At 52.6% G+C, this 17,567-nt stretch overlaps 1 protein-coding gene across 3 annotated transcripts in view; it reads left to right on the forward strand.

Moving 5' to 3' along the window:
- The window catches only part of CPQ (carboxypeptidase Q), a 128,990-nt gene that overhangs the window by 31,257 nt on the left and 80,166 nt on the right, over nt 1–17,567 (forward strand). For all 3 annotated transcript variants that reach the window (XM_068164318.1, XM_068164319.1, XM_068164317.1), the window contains exon 3: nt 3,637–3,844. In XM_068164318.1, coding sequence (XP_068020419.1) covers nt 3,637–3,844 — 208 coding nt within the window. The remainder of the gene's footprint in view (nt 1–3,636; nt 3,845–17,567) is intronic.

The following is a 17,567-nucleotide window of genomic DNA, read 5'->3' on the forward strand; positions in this document are numbered from 1 at the left end:
CTGCTCCTGCTGGCCACACTGTTCCTGATGCAGACCAGGATGCCATTGGCCTTCTTGGCCCCCTGGGCACACTGCTGGCTCATGTTTAGGTGACTGTCAATCAGCACCCCCAGGTCCCTCTCTGTTTGGCAGCTCACCAGCCACTCTGACCCCAGCCTGTAGCTCTGCCTGGGGTTGTTGTGGCCAAAGTGCAGCCCCTGGCACTTGGATTTGTTGAATGCCATCCTGTTAGACTCTGCCCATCTGTCCAGCCTGTCAAGGTCCCTCTGCAGAGCCCTTCTGCCCTCTAACTGACTAACATCTGCTCCTAACTTGCTGTCATCTGCAAATTTGGTGATGGTGGACTCAATGCCCTCATCCAGATCATCAATGAAGATATTAAAGAGGATGGGGCCCAGCACTGATCCCTGGGGCTCTGCACCATGAGGCTGCTGGAACACTGCAGTGGATTGCCCAGGGATGTGGTCAGGCTCTATCCCTGGGAGATACTCGGGGTCAGGCTGGACAGGGCTCTGTGCAACTTGATCTAGTTGGGGATGTGCCTGCTGACTGCAGTGGGGGTTGGACTGAGTGACCTTTGGAGGTCCCTTCCAACCCAAACCATTCTGTGATTCTATGAAGGGTGACCTGGATCTCCAGAAGTTGGCAAATTGAAAATGGTCACCTCCTTGAGGAAGGAGGATGCCAAGGCAGCAACCAGGACTGAATGGGCTCAGTGTAGGGAGCTGACAGACTGGAGTTTTACCATATTTAGTGTCCTCAAATCATCTCCAGTGGCTCAACACTGGCAAAACATATAGAGCTCTGTAGAGCCTGTGTTGTTTTGGGGTGGGACTGATTATATCCCTAAACTAGGAGGAAAATAGATATAATTGTTGCTTGGGCAATCCCATAATTGAAAGAAAGCAGCACTTCAGCAGATGTTTGACCATAAACTATCAGAGAATTCATTTCTGGGCATCTGTTTTAAATTGCACTCTTGGTTTTTCCTTCTCCTGGTGGGTGACCCTGCCCTTTCATTTTAAAGGAATAGTGACAAGGAGAACCAGCTCCAGAGTGCAGCCTTCCTGAGCTGTATCCTGGGCAAAGGAACAGGCTCCCTGTGTGCTGTGTCTTGAGAGGCTGAGGGAGCTGGGGTTGCTCAGCCTGGAGAAGAGGAGGCTCAGGGGAGACCTTCTAGCTCTCTACAACTACCTGAAGGGAGATTGCAACCAGGTGGGGGTTGGTCTCTCCTTTCTTAGGCACCCAGCACCAGAACAAGAGGACACAGTCTCAAGCTGTGCCAGGGGAGGTTTAGGCTGGAGGTTAGGAAGAAATTCTTCCCAGCAAGAGAGATTGGCCATTGGGGTGTGCTGCCCAGGGAGGTGGTGGAGTCACCATCACTGGAGGTATTTAAAAAGAGCCTGGATGAGGCACTTGGTGCCATGGTTTAGTTGATTAGATGGTGTTGGGTGATAGGTTGGACTTGATGATCTCAAAGGTCTTTTCCAACCTGGTTAATTCTATTCTAATCTAAATAGAGGTGAAGGTTGAAAAACAAAAGCTGAAAGAATATAAATGTGAAGGTGATGTCCTAGCAGACTTGTCCCTAGTTTTTGTGTTGGAGTCATGGGTGTTTTTGCTGAATTGTCAATGAAACTTGATCCAGGCTTACAATGATCAACTCATGGAATGGTCTGGGTTGGATGCCAAAGGGCATCTAATCCAATCCCCTCTGCAGTAAACTGGGTTGGACTAAGGGTTGTACTTGTATGGAGGTGGTGGGAGTTTTGCCATGCAGATAGTCATAGCACCATAGAATGGCTTCAGTTGGAAGGGACCTCAGAGATCATCTACTCCAACCTCCCAACCATGGGCAAGGACACCTCTCAGCTAGACTCAGCTGCTCGAGGCCTCATTCAGCCTGGACTTGAACAGCCCCAGGCAGGATAGCCTCCCTGAGCAGCCTATTCCAGAGTCTCACCACCCTCACACTGAAGAACTTCTTCCTCAGCTCCAGTCTGACCCTGCTCTCCCTCAGCTTCAAACCATTCCCCCTTGTCCTGTCTCTGGACACCCTCAGGAAAAGTCTCTCTGCAGCCTTCCTGGAGGATCCCTTCAGGTACTGGAAGGCAGCTCTAAGGTCCCCCCAGAGTCTTCTCTTCTCCAGGCTGAACACCCCCACCTCCCTCAGCCTATCCTCACAGCAGAGCTGCTCCAGCCCTTGGATCATCCTTGTGGCCTCCTCTGGCCTCACTCCAGCAGCTCTGTGTCCTTCTTCTGCTGGGGACAGCAGAACTGGAGGCAGGATTGGAGGTGAGGTCTCAGCAGAGCAGAGTCAAGGGGCAGAATCCCTTCTCCTGCCCTGCTGCCCACACTCCTCTGGCTGCAGCCCAGCACACAGCTGCCTGCTGGGCTGCATGAGGGCACTGCTGGCTCCTGGGGAGCTGCTCAGCACCCAACACCCCCAGGTCTCTTTCTTCAGAGCTGCTCTCAGCCCACTCTATACCCAGCCTGGATTTGTGCCTGGGCTTGGCCTGACCCAGCTGCAGGACCTTGCTTTTTGACTTGTTGAGCCTCATGCAGCTGGCACTGGCACACTTCTTTTTGGTGGTTTGGGTTTTTCAGTTTGTTTGCCTGGGCTTTTCTGTACTGTAAAATTTGCTGAAACTTCAGAGATTTAATTTCTTTTCATTTATGGATTAACTATTTTTGTAAGCCTCTCAGTCTGTCTTTCCAGTTGTCTAATGTTCAGCTAAGTTGTTTAGCAACATATCCAAACAATTCCATGAAAAGCTTCCTGTCTGTTTTTATTAATTCCACAGGCAGCTTTTGCAAATGGTTTTGTACTTGAGATGAGTGCAGTGAGGCATTGAGGCCCTTGCAGAGAATCCTTGTAGCCTTCTTGCCCCTCAAGTTATGTTTTAATACAGGCCTGTCTCCTCCAACCCTGCCTCCAGTTCTGCTGTCCCCAGCAGAAGAAGGACACAGAGCTGCTGGAGTGAGGCCAGAGCAGGCCACAAAGATGATCCAAGGGCTGGAGCAGCTCTGCTGTGAGGATAGGCTGAGGCAACTGGGGGTGTTCAGCCTGGAGAAGAGAAGACTCTGGGGGGACCTTAGAGCTGCCTTCCAGTCCCTGAAGGGATCCTCCAGGAAGGCTGCAGAGAGACTTTCCATGGGGGTGTCTAGAGACAGGGCAAGGGGGAATGGTTTGAAGCTGAGGGAGTGCAGGGCTAGACTGGAGCTGAGGAAGAAGTTCTTCAGTGTGAGGGTGGTGAGACTCTGGAATAGGCTGCCCTGGGAGGTTGTAGATGCCTTATCCAACCAAGACCAGGTTGGATGAAGCCTCGAGCAGCTGGGTCTAGTTGAGAGGCATCCCTGCCCATGGCAGGCAGGTTGGAGTAGATGATCTCTGAGATGCCTTCCAACCTGAGCCATTCCATGGTGATTCAGAGAACTGTGTACTTGGCTCTGGGTGCCATTACAGCTCTTCAGTGCCCATCTTGATGAAGCATTTCATGCAGTCTTCCTTTTCCAGTCTTAGGTTAAATCTGATTTCCTGTGTTCCTCACAGGCTGTACCTGGCTGCCTGTGAAAGCCTGCTGCAGGAGAGCTGCAGGCAAGCAGTGGTAAACCACTTGGGATGCTTTCTTTCAGGAATTACAGCAGAGGTCATAGTGGTCACCTCCTTTGATGAACTGCACAGAAGAGCTCAGGAGGCCAAGGGGAAGATTGTTGTCTACAATGAACCTTTCCTCAGCTATGGTGAGACTGTGAGGTACAGAGCGCAGGGAGCGGTGGAGGCTGCGAAGGTTGGAGCAGTGGCATCCCTCATTAGATCTGTTGCTGCCTTCTCCATACACAGGTGAGCAGCTTTCTCTTCTCTCCCTTGCACTTGCAGTTATGATGGGGATGTGTCCTCATCGTGAGAAGGACACAGAGCTGCTGGAGTGAGGCCAGAGGAGGCCACAAGGATGATCCAAGGGCTGGAGCAGCTCTGCTGTGAGGACAGGCTGAGGGAGCTGGGGGTGTTCAGCCTGGAGGAGAGAGAGCTGCAGGGAGACCTTAGAGCTGCCTTCTAGGATTCTAAGGGATTCTCCAGGAAGGAGGACTTTTCCTGAGGGTGTCTAGAGACAGGACAAGGGGGAAAGGTTTTAAGCTGAGGGAGAGCAGGGTGAGACACGGAGGTGGTGGAGTCCCCATCCTTGGAGGTGTTCAAGAGGGGATTGGATGTGGCACTTGGTGCCATGGTTTAGTCTGTGGTGGCAGGTTGGACTCAATGATCTTTGAGGTCTCTTCCAACCTTGGTGATACTGTGATAGACTGGAGCTGAGGAAGAAGTTCTCCAGTGTGAGGGTGGTGAGACTCTGGAATAGGCTGCCCAGGGAGGCTGTGGCTGCCTCCTGCCTGGGGCTGTTCAAGGCCAGGCTGGATGAGGCCTTGAGAGGCATCCCTGCCCATGGCAGGGTGGTTGGAGTAAATGATCTCTGAGGTCCCTTCCAACCTGAGCCATTCTATGATTCTCTCATTTCAGCCTTTAGTCCACATGTCATGTTGTTCTCCAGGACTTAAACCTTGCCACTTACTGGTGGGTGTTTGGTTTTGAAACCACTGGCTGCACAAAAAGTTCTTTCCCTCTGTGCTTGGTCATTCTTTCCCAAAGTTTTCATTTCTTTTGCCTTGTTACTGCTCCCAATTTTGTATCCTGTTTCTCTGTAAAGAACTTCCTGCATTCTCCAGGCTGCCAGAAGTGTTCTGAGATCAACCCAAATCAGATGTGTTCAGTGAGGAACCTGTAGAAGACTGTCAGTGTGGATAGGAGCTGTGTGGTTGACTGCAGTGTTGATTGTGCAAGGGGCTTTTTCTTGGCCATTTTCCTGGCACAAGGCTGGCTTGTACTAGATGAAGGAGCAGGCTGCTTGGAATAGGATTATTTAGAACACTTCAGCAGCAGGCTTTGTGATTCATAGATTCACAGAATGGTTTGGGTTAGAAAGGACCTCAAAGATCATCGAATTCCAACCCCCCTGCCAAGGGCAGGGACACTTCACACCAGCTCAGGTTGCTCAAGGCCTCATCCAACCTGGCCTTGAACACCTCAGGGAGGGGACATCCACAGCCTCCCTGGGCAACCTGTGCCAGTGTCTCACCACCCTCACTGCAAAGAATTTCTCTTAATCTCCAGTCTCAATCTGCCCTCCCCAAGCTTCAATCCCTTCCCTCTCCTATCAATACAATCCCTTATAAAAAGGCTTCATGGCCTCCTCTGGACCCACTCCAGAAACTCTATTTCCCTCTTATGCTGGAGGCACCAGAACTGAAGGCAGTTCTGGGGTCTCAGCAGAGCAGAGGGACAGAATCCCCTCCCTGTGCTGCTACTCTCCCTGCTCTAGCTGCAGCTCAGCACACAGCTGCCTGCTGGGCTGCCAGAGACCATTGCTGGCTCCTGGGGAGTTTGTCACCAACTGACACCCCCAAGGCCTTCTCATCCAGGCTGCTCTCCAGCCACTCCTCATCCAGCCTGGATTTGTGCTTGGGATTGCCCTGACCCAGGTGCAGGACCTTGCCCTTGGCCTCGCTGAACTTCCTGAGGTTGGCTTGGGCCCAGCTCTCCAGCCTCTCCAGGTCCCTCACAGTATCACCAAGGTTGGAAGTGACCTCGAAGATCATCAAGTCCAACCTATCAACACAGACCTCATGACTAGACCATGGCACCAAGTGCCACATCCAGTCCCCTCTTGAACACCTCCTTCCCTCCAGCCTGTCAGCTGCACCACACAGCTTGGTGTCATCAGCAAACTTGCTGAGGGTGCCTCAGTGCCACCCACTCTCCATGTCACTGACAAGGATGTCAAAGAGCACTGGGCCCAGCACCAAGGCCTGTGGGACACCACTTGCCACTGGTCTCCATTTGGACCTTGAGCTGCAGCTCTCTGGGTGTGGCCATCCAGCCAATTCCTTGTCCAGCTAGTGGCCACTCCTCAAGCCCATACTTGTCCAATTGTCCAGTACTTGTTCCAGCATTGAAGATCAGGAGTTTGCCTCCATTGTGTGGATCTAATGCTTGCACTGAGAGCTTGCTTGGCTCCTTATCTCCTGCTGACAGAGTGCCTGTTCTTCTTGTGCCTTCTTGTGGTTTTTTAAGTGGTTCTTTTCCTTCCTGGCATGTGAGGTTTAGGCACAGGAGGTGAAGTGGTGACTGTGCCTGTTGAAGAGTTGTTTTCTTTCACTGGGGAGAAGAATGCAGTTGTGGTCAGGATAGTTTAGAGTAGATCTCTGAGGGAACTGGGAGGCTGCTGAACCTCACTCTGCTCTCCTTGATTCTGTGTGTGCTTCCTCTTGATGCTGCAGAATTGACTGCCCTGCGTGATCCTGCTTGTGGCAGGGGGGTTGGTCTGGGTGATCTCATAGTATCACAGTATCAGTCAGGGTTGGAAGGGACCACAAGGATCATCTAGTTCCAACCCCCCTGCCATGGGCAGGGACACCCCACACTAGATCAGCCTGGCCACAGCCTCATCCAGCCTGGGCTTAAACACCTCCAGGAACGGGGCCTCAACCACCTCCCTCTGCAGGTCCTCTCTACAGGTCCCTTCCAACCTCTAACCTTCTGTGATTCTGTGTTGCAAAAGTAGGCTCCTTCTGAGCAGGCAGCATCCTCTTGCTGCTTTGTGGAGGCTTGGGGAATGTGTGGGCCATTAAGGCAGCAGGAATCTGGCTGCTAAACTCTGGAGATGGAATGGTAATGCTGTAACCTGACTGAAGAGATCAGGAAGCACCACTGATAGCTTGTGAACACTTTTTGCTTGTGGGATGGGTGTGGTGGCAGGAATTGCCCACAGGAAACATCTTCAGGGATGGGGCCTGAAATTTGCAGATGACAGCAAGCTGGGGGCAGGAGTTGATCTGCTGGAGGGTAGAGAGGCTCTGCAGAGGGACCTCGACAGGCTGGACAGATGGGCAGAGTCCAAGGGCAGGAGATTGAACACATCCAAGTGCCAGGTTCTGCACATTGGCCACAGCAACCCCATGCAGAGCTACAGGCTGGGGTCAGAGTGGCTGAGAGCGGCCAGGCAGAGAGGGACCTGGGGGTGGTGATCAATGGTAGGCTGAACATGAGCCAGCAGTGTGCCCAGGCAGCCAGGAGGGCCAATGGCATCCTGGCCTGCATCAGGAAGAGTGTGGCCAGCAGGAGCAGGGAGGTCATTCTGCCCCTGTACACTGCACTGGTTAGGCCACACCTTGAGTCCTGTGTCCAGTTCTGGGCTCCTCAGTTTAGGAAAGATGTTGAGTTGCTGGAAGGTGTCCAGAGAAGGGCAACAAAGCTGGGGAGGGGCTTGGAGCACAGCCCTGTGAGGAGAGGCTGAGGGAGCTGGGGTTGCTTAGCCTGGAGAGGAGGAGACTCAGGGGTGACCTCATTGCTCTCTACAACTACCTGAAGGGAGGTTGTAGACAGGCAGAGGTTGGTCTCTTCTCCCAGTCAACCAGCACCAGAACAAGAGGACACAGTCTCAGGCTGTGCCAGGGGAGGTTCAGGTTGGATGTTAGGAAGAAGTTCTACAGAGAGAGTGATTGCCCATTGGAATGCGCTGCCTGGGGAGGTGGTGGAGTCACCACCATTGGAGGTGTTCAGGAGGAGACTTGATGGGGTGCTTGGTGCCATGGGTTAGTTGTTTAGGTGGTGTTGGATTGGTTGATAGGTTGGACTCAGTGATCTTGAAGGTCTCTTCCAACCTGGTCCATTCCATTCCATTCCATCAACCTCCCAACATCTCACTGGGAGCCTGTCCTAAGGCAGCGTCCTGTGGCAACAGGATACAGCCAGATTGTTCTACTGAGGGACCAGGAAGCAAAGGTGAAACCCTTGCTTGTGGTGTGAGAAGAAGAGATGAGAGCAGACCTAAGGCTCTGGTGAGCTGAGGAAAGTTGTGTGTCATAGTGCTGGGCACGTTGTCTTGCTGCCTTCAGAGAGCTGAAGTGGTGCTGTGCTGTGGGATTCAGTTAGGGCCTTTCCCTCCAGGAGCTCTGGGGCTGTGAGGGGCTGACAAATCAGTGATTGTGGCTTTGCTCCCTGTGTTCCCTGAAGGCCAACATGCCAGACTGCATTCTGCTGTGCAGCCTTTGTGCTGCCTTTGGGGCAAATCCTAGCTGTCAGCAAGACAACTTGGATGTCCTTAGAAGAAGTGGAGCCTGTGCTTCAGGAGATGGATGCACTGCACAGTGGGCTCTTGCTGCTTGAGCAGTGCTTTAGGAGTCCAGTTTCAGGGAACTTTGTACCAGGGAGAAATCTGGAGGTGATGACTTTTTAATTCCCATAGCATCCCTTTCTTTTTTCCCCCCTCTTTTTTTCCCCTCTCTGCTCTGAACTGCCTAACTCTTTGTTTCCAGTAGAGAGAACTTGATGTGACACCTGAAACCTCTGGGTGGTTTCCTTCAGCTGGTATGTTTGCTTTCTGATAAAGTCAGTCAAATGCTGCTGAGACTGACAAGGGCTTGCTCTGCCTTCTCCTGGCTCTGGCTGCTCCTCCTCAGGAGCTGGCTCATGGAACTGGGAAGATTTTCATCCATTCAGTGTCAGTAATGTAAGCAGTGTCAGGAAACTGTGGTAGAGGTGGGTATAGGGCTAGGGAGAACAGATTCTGTTATCCAGAGAGATGCTGTGGGGATAATGGTCCTTCAGAAAGCAGAATACAGAATTAACCAGCTTGGAAAAGACCTTTGAGATCATCAAGCCAACCTATCACCCAGCACCATCTAATCAACTAAACCATGGCACCAAGTGCCTCATCCAGGCTCTTCCTAAACTCCTCCAGAGATGACGACTCCACCACCTCCCTGGGCAGCACATTCCAGTGGCCAATCTCTCTTGCTGGGAAGAATTTCCTCCTCACCTCCAGCCTAAACCTCCCCTGGCACAGCTTGAAACTGTGTCCTCTTGTTCTGGTGCTGGTTGCCTGGGAGAAGAGACCAACCCCCACCTGGCTACAACCTCCCTTCAGGGAGTTGTAGAGGGCAAGAAGGTCTCCCCTGAGCCTCCTCTTCTCCAGGCTAAGCAACCCCAGCTCCCTCAGCCTCTCCTCACAGGGCTGTGCTCCAGACCCCTCCCCAGCTTTGTTGCCCTTCTCTGGACACCTTCCAGCAACTCAACATCTTTCCTAAACTGGACACAGGACTCAAGGTGTGGCCTAACCAGTGCTGAGTACAGGGCAGAATGACTTCCCTGCTCCTGCTGGCCACACTGTTCCTGATGCAGGCCAGGATGCCATTGGCCCTCTTGTCCACCTGGGCACACTGCTGGCTCATGTTCAGCCTGCTATCAACCAGTCCCCCCACATTCCTCTCTGCCTGGCTGCTCTCAGCCACTCTGCCCCTCGCCTGTGGCACTGCATGGGGTTGTTGTGGCCAATGTGTAGAACCTGGATGTATTCAATCTCCTGCCCTTGGACTCTGCCCATCTGTCCAGCCTGCCAAAGTCCCTCTGCAGAGCTCTCCTACCCTCTAACAGATCAATTCCTGCCCCAACCTTGGTGACACCTGCAAACTTTCTGATGATGGACTCAATGCCCTCATCCAGACCATCAATGTAGATATTGACCATCAAGAAAGATACTGGAATCCTTGCTTCCTCACCAGTAGCTACCCCAGGCAAACTTTTATCACTGCAGTGTTCAAGTGGTGCTGTTTTTCCTCTTCTGGCCCACCCACTCTGCTAACATAGCTGGCTGAGAGGTTTTGCTGGTGGCTAGCTGGCCACCCATAGCATGGACAACATGTGGTCTGATTTGGGTGCCATGAGCACCACTGATTTGATTTGGTAACATTCTGGAGTTCATAAGGGCTCAAGGAACAGTTTTGTTCTTCCTCTGCCTTACTGGTTCAGGAGTACAAAGATGTTGAGCACATAAAACTGCCAAGCTTTGAGCTTGCTGTGCTGATCTTTAAGGAGTTACAGCTGTGCTTGCTGTGGGCTGAGCACTGGGAACTGGAGCTGTTTTCTGTGATTTCCTGTTTCTCCCTAATCAGCTTTGCCTTTCTTCAGTGCTCACAGCCCCTTCTGAGTCTGAATGAGCTGCTGTGCCTATGAAAGCCCTGGCAGCCAGTTCAGAGCCATCTGACATGATTGTGCTGTCCTCATCAACTGCAGGATCTGATTTAATGTTCTCACAAGTGTCAGGGTAAGTAAGGAAACTGAGTAAGTGGCTCACTAGTACATGGTGACCATTACATGTATGGAACTGAAGGAAAAACAGACAACAACATGCAGATGAAGATTGTAGATACAGAGATTGCATTGGGGTGGAAGGGAGCCTCAAAGGGCATCCTATCCAAACCCCCTGCAGACAGCAGGGATACCTCAAACTACAGCAGGCTGCCCAGGGGCACATCCAGTCTGAGCTTGAATGTCTCCAGAGACAGGGACAGAGGTAGGGAAAGGAAGCAGTGCTGCCATGGCCCAGGGCTTCTGGAGAGCACATAATGCAACATGAGCAGAGGTGTGCTGTAGAGTTACAGATTCACAGAGTGCATTGGGATGGAAGGGAGCCTCCAAGGGCAGCTTGGCCAACCCCCCTGCACTCAGCAGGGACACCTCCAGCTAGAGCAGGCTGCATAGAGCTACATCCAGGCTGAGCTTGAATGTCTTCAGGGTCAGGGCCTCAACCACATCCCTGGGCAGCCTGTTCCAGTATTTCACCACTCTCACTGTGCAGAACTTCCTCCTGGTGTTCAACCTAACTCTGCCCTGCTCCAGTTTCAAACCCTTGCCCCTCATCCTATCCCCACAGCCCCTTCTGACTCAGCCTTCCTGTAGGTCCCCTTCAGACATTGAAATGCAGCTCTAAGGTCTCCCTGGAGCCTTCTCTTCTCCAGGCTGAACAGAGAAGGATCTGAGTGATACCAATGGCAGTGAATTCTTTTCACAAGGGGGTTATTTATTTTCCACTGCTGATAAGGTCTGAGAGGTCTGTAGGCTGTAATTCCATGTCTCTGTAATCCTCTGTGGGGTCTTTTGTTTTTGGTTGGTGGTATAAATGCAGCACTCTGGGCTTCACCTGCAGCAATCATTTGCAGAGCACAAGAGCACCTGGCTCTGCACAACTGGAAGAGGTTAAATAGTGCCAGAATGGTTGTGCCAGAGTGGTACAGCAGTGGTGTTTGGGGTATCCTAGCATAATGCTCTGCTTTTTCAGTGAAAACAAAAAACAACAGAGAAATGTAAGAGAGAGTCAAGAGTCTGCTTATTGGAGATGTGTTCTAGAATTAACTCCATTGATACCAAGTTACACAGCAAGTCCTTGATTCAGCCTGCAGCACAGCTGCCAGTGCTGGTAGCCCAGCATAAGAGGGACATGCAGCTGCTGGAGCAGGTCCAGAGGAGGCCATGAAGATGATCAGGGGGCTGGAGAGTCTCCCCTGCTGGGACTGGCTGAGAGAGTTGGGGCTGTTCAGCCTGGAGAAGAGAAGGCTCCAGGCAGACCTTAGAGCAGCCTTCCAGTGCCTTCTCTGGACACCTTCCAGCACCTCCAGATTCCTCTTGTAATAGGGGCTCCAGAACTGGAACTGGTATCTTGTGCCTTCTGAGTGTAACCATTTCAACTAACAGTTTTCTCCTTTGTATTCCCCTTCGAACCCAATCAGTCACCTGAGCCTCTCGCATGTCCATCTTGTTGCATCAAATACTAATCCTTTGGTCTTGCCTGCAGGGTAGAGCTAAGTGGTGAGATCCTTCTCCATCTGGTTTATTAAATGAGAGGTGCCAACTGCTGTCTGTGCTCTGCCAGTAATGCCAGCTTTGATTACTTGCCTCTTCTCCTCTCCTTCAGGCACCTTCTTTTCTCTCATTTTCCTTCTCTGTTTAGGAGGATGTTGCAAACCTAAAGCTGTGGCTTTCTGCCAGCTTTCCTTTCTGAATCTGACCTTTAGTTTGGTATTTATAGACCATTTCCATGTGGTGGTAGCTGGGTAGATGAGCAGGGTCTGTGCCTTCTGCTAAACTGTGTCCCCATTACCTTCCATTGCTAATCACTGTCCACAGCACTCCTGCACTGGCTGTCTAATGGGAGTACTGCAGATACTCTGAGACAGGAGACTAAACAGCCCCAGGGCTCTCAGCCTCTCCTCACCAGGCAGTCTCCAGTGCCTTCAGCATCCTTGTGGCCCTCCCTTGGACTCTCTCCAGCAGATCCCTGTCCCTCCTGAACTGGGGAGCCCAGAGCTGGATGCAGTATTCCAGGGGAGGTCAAAGTAGGGCAGAGTAGAGAGGGAGGAGAACCTCCCTGGATCTGCTGGACACATTCCAGGGCTCTGCCACCCTTACTGGAAAGAAGTTTCTCCTCGTGTTGAGCTGAAACCTTCTCTGTTCAAGTTTGTATCCTTGGCTTATTCCTGTGCATCACTGAAAAGAGCTTGGCCCCCTCCACTTGACAACCACCCCTCAGCTATTGATAGACATTGATCAGATCCCTCTCAGCCTTCTCTTCTCCAGACTCAACAGCCCCAGGGCTCTCAGTCTCTCTTCACAGGGGAGATGCTCAAGTACTCTAAGCATCCTCCTGGCTCTCCCTTGGACTCTCTCCAGCAGGTCTCTGTCACTCTTGAACTGGGGAGCCCAAAACTGGACACAGGCCAATCAGATCCTGGGCTGCATCAGGAGAAGTGTGGCCAGCAGGGCAAGGGAGGTGATTCTCCCCCTCTGCTCAGCTCTGGGGAGACCCCACCTGGAGTACTGTGTCCAGTTCTGGAGCCCCTATTACAAGAGGGATCTGGAGGTGCTGGAAGGTGTCCAGAAAAGGGCCAGGAGGATGATCAGAGGGCTGGAGCACCTCTCCTGTGAGGACAGACTGAAGGAGTTGGGGCTGTTCAGTCTGGAGAAGAGAAGGCTCCCAGGTGACCTCATTGTGGCCTTGCAGGATCTGCAGAGGGCTACAAGAAGGCTGGGGAGGGACTGCTCAGGATCTCAGGGAGTGATAGGACTAGGGGGAATGGAATGAAGCTGGAGGTGGGGAGCTTCAGGCTGGAGGTGAGGAGGAAGTTCTTCCCCATGAGAGTGGTGAAGCCCTGGAATGGGTTGTCCAGGGAGGTGGTTGAGGCCCTGTCCCTGGAGGTGTTTAAGGCCAGGCTGGCTGAGGCTGTGGCCAGGCTGATCTAGTGTGGGGTGTCCCTGCCCATGGCAGGGGGGTTGGAACTAGATGATCCTCGTGGTCCCTTCCAACCCTGACTGGTACTATGATACTATGAAACCCATGCAGGTTTCCACCCTCCCCCCCCCAACTTCCTTCACTTTGTTTTTAATCTCTCAGTCCAGGGAAGCAGAAACGGTTTCCTGCAGTGTCTGAGAGAATTCTAGCATTGCAGTATTGCCAAAAATACAAAGTGAATAAGCACACCCCTGAGAAAAGTTTAGCAGAGCCACTTGGAATAATTAGTGCAGCTGCAATTTAGCATTTTAGAAGCACAACTCTATCTCAGTGCCTAAAATTAGGCCTCAGTGGTGTAAATCTTTGTAGGGTCCTTCTGAGTGGCAATCAGTGATGGGTTGACATCCATGCAACCTTTTCCCATGTAGCACAGCTCCTTTTAGTCCTTGGATCTGTCAGTGGTGCTTAGTGGAATGACTTAGAAGTTAATGAAGAGAAGGCAGAACCCAGACAAGTGTGAAAAGATGGCAGGTAACTGAAGAACATCACCATGCAGCTGAGGAAGGAGAGGAGAATGCAGCTTGTTCCTCTGAGGGCCACCCTCAGACCCTAAATGGAATTGGAAATGACAGGGGTCTGGAGCACAGCCCTGTGAGGAGAGGCTGAGGGAGCTGGGGTTGCTTAGCCTGGAGAAGAGGAGGCTCAGGGGAGACCATGAGAGTGGTGAAACCCTGGAATGGGTTGTCCAGGGAGGTGGTCGAGGCCCCGTCCCTGGGGGTGTTTAAGAGCAGGCTGGATGAGGCTCTGTCCAGCCTGATCTAGTGTGGGGTGTCCCTGCCCATGGCAGGGGGGTTGGAACTGGATGATCCCTGTGGTCCCTTCCAACCCTGAATGAAACTATGAAACTATGAAACCTTGATGCTCTCTCCAACTCCCTGAAGGGAGGTTGTAGCCAGGTGGGGGTTGGTCTCTTCTCCCAGGCAAGCAGCACCAGAACAAGAGGACACAGTCTCAGGCTGCACCAGAGGAAGTTTAGGCTGGAGGTGAGGAGAAAGTTCTTCCCAGAAAGAGTAATTGGCCATTGGAATGTGCTGCCCAGGGAGGTGGTGGAGTCCCCATCCCTGGAGGTGTTTAGGAGAAGACTTGCTGAGGCAGTTGGTGCCATGGTTTAGTTGATTAGATGGTGTTGAGTGATAGGTTGGACTTGATGATCTCTGAGGTCTTTTCCAACCTGGTCTATCCTATCCTACCCTATCCTATCCTATCCTATCCTATCCTATCCTATCCTATCCTATCCTATCCTATCCTATCCTATCCTATCCTATCCTATCCTATCCTATCCTATCCTATCCTATCCTATCCTATCCTATCCTATCCCCCCTCAGCAAGTTTGCTGATGACACCAAGCTGTGTGGTGCAGCAGACAGGCTGGAGGGAAGGGATCCATCCAGAGGGACCTGGACAGGGTGGAGAGGTGGGCACAAGCCAACCTCATGAATTTCGGTGAAGCCAAGTTCAAGGTCCTGCAGCTGGGTCAGGGCAATTCCCAAGCACAAATCCAGGCTGGGCAAGGAGTGGCTGGAGAGCAGTGTTAAGGGGGTGACTTGAGGGTGTCAGATGATGCTCAAGGCCTCATCCAGCCTGGCCTGGAACACCCCCAGGGAGGAGGCAGCCACAGCCTCCCTGGGCAGCCTGTTCCAGAGTCTCGCCACCCTCACACTGAAGAACTTCTTCCTCAGCTCCAGTCTAATCCTGCTCTCCCTCAGCTTCAAACCATTCCCCCTTGGCCTGTCTCCAGACACCCTCAGGAGAAGTCTCTCTGCAGCCTTCCTCTAGGATCCCTTCAGCTATTGGAAGGCAGCTCTAAGGTCCCCCTGGAGTGTTATCTTCTCCAGGCTGAACACCCCCAGCTCCCTCAGCCTATCCTCACAGCAGAGCTGCTCCAGTCCTTGGATCATCCTTGTGGCCTCCTCTGGCTCTGTGCCCTTCTGCTGCTGAGGACAGCAGAACTGGAGGCAGGATTGGAGGTGGGGTCTCAGCAGAGCAGAGTCAAGGGGCAGAATCCCCTCTCCTGCCCTGCTGCCCACACTCCTCTGGCTGCAGCCAGCACACAGCTGCCTGCTGGGCTGCATGAGGGCACTGCTGGCTCCTGGGGAGCTGCTCAGCACCCAACACCCCCAAGTCTCTTTCTTCAGAGCTGCTCTCAGCCCACTCTGCACCCAGCCTGGATTTGTGCCTGGGCTTGGCCTGACCCAGCTGCAGGACCTTGCTTTTTGACTCGTTGAGCCTCATGCAGCTGGCACTGGCACACTTCTCAAGCCTGTCAAGAAACTTCTGGATGGCCTCCCTGCCCTCCCTGAGCTTATGTCTTGCTAACCCTGTGATGCATTTTTTGTCCTATTCTCTGCTTTCCAAATGAAGGAGGTCTGAGGTGGGTTTTCTGGTGGTGGTTTGGGGTTTTTGCTTGGATTTATTTATATCCTTGCTACAGGCACACAACAGAGCAGCTGTTAGTACTGAGGGGTTTTTAATGTGCCCTGTGTGCTCGCTGGCCTCTGGTGATGGAGGGGTCACTGAGGTTATAAATGTGATTTCTTCTCCAAGCTGAGAAGCCAGGAGACCAACAACAAAACAGCCACCCCATGAAGGCAGAAGCCTTGCAGCTGCTGGCAGTCAGGGTTGTCACTGGGGTCCCTCCAGGAGCTCTGGGCTGGCAGAGCTCTGGTGGTGTGCAGCCAGCAGCTGTGTCCTCCCAGGGCAGATGTGAAAGCATGGGAGGAGGGAGCTTGATTCTTCAGTTGGAGCAGGAGGCCAAACAGGTGTATGAAAGAAATGGTTCCCTCAAGGTATTGTCAGCTGCTGGAGGATGATCCTCAAGTCTGTAAGAGGCAGAGAGTTCCTTTTCCAGTTGCAGAGCAGCTGAGCAAAGCTCCATTTCCTACAGGTGCTTGGAAAGGATGCTGCAGGCTTTCCTGCTTTCCTAGCAGCTGGACAGTCCCAGGGTGGGGTTCATTGGGCTTGCTTCATTTGATCATGTTCCCATGCACAGTTGTGTTCTGCTGCTTGCTTCACAAGCCATGGCTCATCTGCACTGAGCTTTGAAACACTCCTGTGGTTCTAGGATTCCCTTGGTGTGTGTGGGACACTGAATGTGCCAGTGAGATCTGAACATGTCTGTGAGAGCTGCCTTCTGTGCCCTGCCACAGAGCTAATGACCTCAAAGCTGCTTTGCTTGTTTTTTGAGGCCTGATTTTAATGAGTGCCTGGAGCTGATGAGATGCAGGTTTCTGAATGGCAAATGGAGTCCATGTGGTCACAGAATAGGCACTCATAGAATGGCTCAGCTTAGAAGGGACCCCAGAGATCATTTACTGCAACCTCCCTGCCATGGGCAGGGACACCTCTCAACTAGACTCAGCTGCTCAAGGCCCCATCCGGCTTGGCCTTGAACAGCCCCAGGGAGGAGGCAGCCACAGCCTCCCTGGCAGCCTGTTCCAGAGTCTCACCACCCTCACACTGAAGAACTTCTTCCTCAGCTCCAGTCTAGCCCTGCTCTCCCTCAGCTTCAAACCATTCCCCCTTGGCCTGTCTATAGACACCCTTATGACCCTTATCTAGACACCCTCTGAAGCCTTCCTGTAGGATCCCTTCAGGTGCTGGAAGGCAGCACTAAGGTCCCCCCAGAGTCCTCTCCAGGCTGAACACCCCCAGCTCCCTCAGCTTGTACTCATAGGTGAGGCACTGCAGCCCTTGGATCATCTTTGTGGCCTCCCCTCTGTACCTGCTCCATCATGTCCAATCTCTCTCCTCTAGTGGGGGCCCCATAGGTGGACACAGCACTGCCGGTGAGGTCCCCCCAGGGATCAGTTCTGGGCCCCATCCTGTTCAATGTCTGTATTGATGATCTGGATGAGGGGATCAAGTCCATCATCAGTAAGTTTGCAGATGACAAGAAGCTGGGGGCAGGAGTTGATCTGTTAGAGGGTAGGAGAGCTCTGCAGAGGGACCTCGACAGGCTGGACAGATGGGCAGAGTCCAACAGGATGGCATTCAACAAGTCCAAGTGCCAGGTGCTGCACTTTGGCCACAGCAACCCCATGCAGTGCTACAGGCTGGGGGCAGAGTGGCTGGAGAGCAGCCAGGCAGAATGGGACCTGGGGGTGCTGATTGACAGCAGCTGAACATGAGCCAGCAGTGTGCTCAGGGGGCCAAGAAGGTCAATGGCATCCTGGCCTGCATCAGGAACAGTGTGGCCAGCAGGAGCAGGGAAGTCATTGTGCCCTGTGCTCAGCACTGGTTAGGCCACACCTTGAGTCCTGTGTCCAGTTCTGGGCTCCTCAGGTTAGGAAAGATGTTGAGATGCTGGAAGGTGTCCAGGGAAGGGCAACAAAGCTGGGGAGGGGTCTGGAGCACAGCCCTGTGAGGAGAGGCTGAGGGAGCTGGGGTTGCTTA

The sequence above is a fragment of the Melanerpes formicivorus genome, unplaced genomic scaffold, assembly GCF_026170545.1.
Source record: "Melanerpes formicivorus ecotype bairdi unplaced genomic scaffold, bMelFor1.0.p_v2 SCAF_79, whole genome shotgun sequence".
Classification (NCBI taxonomy): Eukaryota; Metazoa; Chordata; class Aves; order Piciformes; family Picidae; genus Melanerpes; species Melanerpes formicivorus.